Raw genomic sequence first — 2,138 nt, 5'->3', positions numbered from 1 at the left:
GATTTTTCTGCTACATATGTGTAGCTCTAGAAGATTATTTGCAATTTGCCCTAAATATAATTAGTAACACAACGAGGGGAACGGGGAGACAAGCTACAATGAACACATGCACAAACCCTAGTAAACCATACAGAAAGTTTGACCCGCCAATATGAAGAGAGGATGTAAGGTGAAAAAATCTTGAATTCGAGCCATATTCAGCGCATTATCTCCTTTCCGAGTATTCATTTGCTCCATTGACTGAAACGAGACTCTCCTTGTACATAAAAATCCTAAGGCTCTCCAGCTTGTACAGTCCACGATTTTGAAAATCTTTAGTCTCTTGGATATTAGGGTTGTATAAAACTAGGTCTAAAGTGGTAGTTTCTAAAAAAAGCTCACCATTTTTCCAAAACCCAAGTGCCCTTTCAACATCTAAAAAGGGTCCGATAGTTAATTCTTTGGTCCAACAGCTCTCCTCCTCCATCACCCATATGTCAAAGTATTTCTCAACCTCATGTGGATTAAAACTGATCACAGAAACAGAATCATTGTATATAATGAGAGTCCCCAAATTTAATATGGGAATATCTTGAGGTCCTAGTATATATCCAAAAAACTCATTACTCAAATCAAATGTAAGGATCGCATTGTAATAGTAAGTAGTACTCCAATCAAGCTTACCAAGCTCACTAGTCAACCAATAATATACTCCGTTCAAGCATGTGCTACATATAGAATCATGCACATAACAAACTCGAGTCAAATCAGCTTCAAAAATTCTCCAAGAATTAGTAGATAGGTAATATACTACAATAATTGAAGCATCATATGAAGAAAATCCTTCCGAATCCCAATAATTTCTAATCAAAACCAGCTTGTAATCATCAGTTGTGGGATCCAACCCAAATCCAAATTTATACTGAATAGGGCTAAAATCGGGTGGAATGTTGGGGTTTGGCATAGGGAGGTGTCTAAATTCTCTTGTAGCAGGATTCCATAGAATTATGCTATCATCCCAATCCCAAAGACCAAGTATGCCGTCACAGTGACCAATAATATCACGTGATTGACAGGGTTTCTGAATATCATAATATACAGGGGGAAAGCTAGCAAGCATTTCATCTGGGAACAAGGCAAAAACATGTGTTTCAGTGCTGTAATTGTAATGCTGAATAAGGAGACGGGCCTTGTTGCTATGATGGTTGATGTGCTTATTAACGAACGTAGAACTTCTAATGAGAGTATACCAATATTTGCAGACAGACTTAAATCGCGTAAGCGATTTCACAGGAAGCCTCAAAAGAATCTCAATTGTCAAATCTTCTAACATTTGATGACAGTCACTTTTGCTTGACATTAATCTCTGTGTGTGTATACGCACGAATATATGAGCAGGCACTGAATCAATCCTTTTGTAATTTGCAGATGCAATTCAGCAATTTGCCAAAAACCCTGCATAACAAATTTTAATCAGATTGAGAATATATGTCTCCTGGAATGAAATCAAATTATGAAAAATCATACAACTGTTTTTACTCATCTTTATAACAGAAAAGCTCAACAGATAGAAAAAAATAAAAAAATAGAATGACTTAATAGACAATGGCTTTTATTTGGACAAGAAAATGAGCTGTCCTCAAATTCATTTTGAATGTTGCCTAAGCATCAACCCCTCCCTAACTCTTTGAGAATTGGGAAGTATCAGTAAACAGTACAAAATCATGGCTCAATTATTATCATTACAAAATCATGGCTTAATTATTATCATTACAAAATCACCCAATAAATTATTTTAACTACTAGCCCATTCAATATAATTTCTATACAGACTATTATTAACAATACAGTTATTTATAACTGCAGTTATATATATATATCAAATAATCAATTGCACACATTTTTTTTGTCCACCGCTACAACCCTCCCTTCCTCTTTGGGAATTGGGAAGCCATACCATTAGTCTAGAGACCCTTTAATCTTATTAACAATACAATTATCATATCTAACTCTCAAGATATTTTAGTTGAGGCATTTGAAAGTGCATCTAAAGCATATCACTTTGCAATGAAAATTCAGAATTACAACTGAAGATTAAAGAACTAAATTCATGTGATCCTTATATGAAGATCAGGTTGTAAGGTTTTCTTTTTTTCTTT

At 34.7% G+C, this 2,138-nt stretch overlaps 1 protein-coding gene across 1 annotated transcript; it reads right to left on the bottom strand.

Moving 5' to 3' along the window:
- Positions 1–205: 205 nt before the first annotated feature.
- On the bottom strand, positions 206–1,339 carry LOC132316148 (putative F-box protein At1g32420). Its single transcript, XM_059814659.1, has one exon. It carries the CDS (start codon positions 1,337–1,339, stop codon positions 206–208), a length of 1,134 nt encoding a protein of 377 aa, XP_059670642.1.
- Positions 1,340–2,138: the final 799 nt, after the last annotated feature.

This window comes from Cornus florida, unplaced genomic scaffold (assembly GCF_030987335.1).
Source record: "Cornus florida cultivar Cherokee Brave unplaced genomic scaffold, ASM3098733v1 CherokeeBrave_3.0.0_Hap2_Chr07, whole genome shotgun sequence".
Classification (NCBI taxonomy): domain Eukaryota; kingdom Viridiplantae; phylum Streptophyta; class Magnoliopsida; order Cornales; family Cornaceae; genus Cornus; species Cornus florida.
This window is presented reverse-complemented; position numbering and strand designations above follow the sequence as displayed.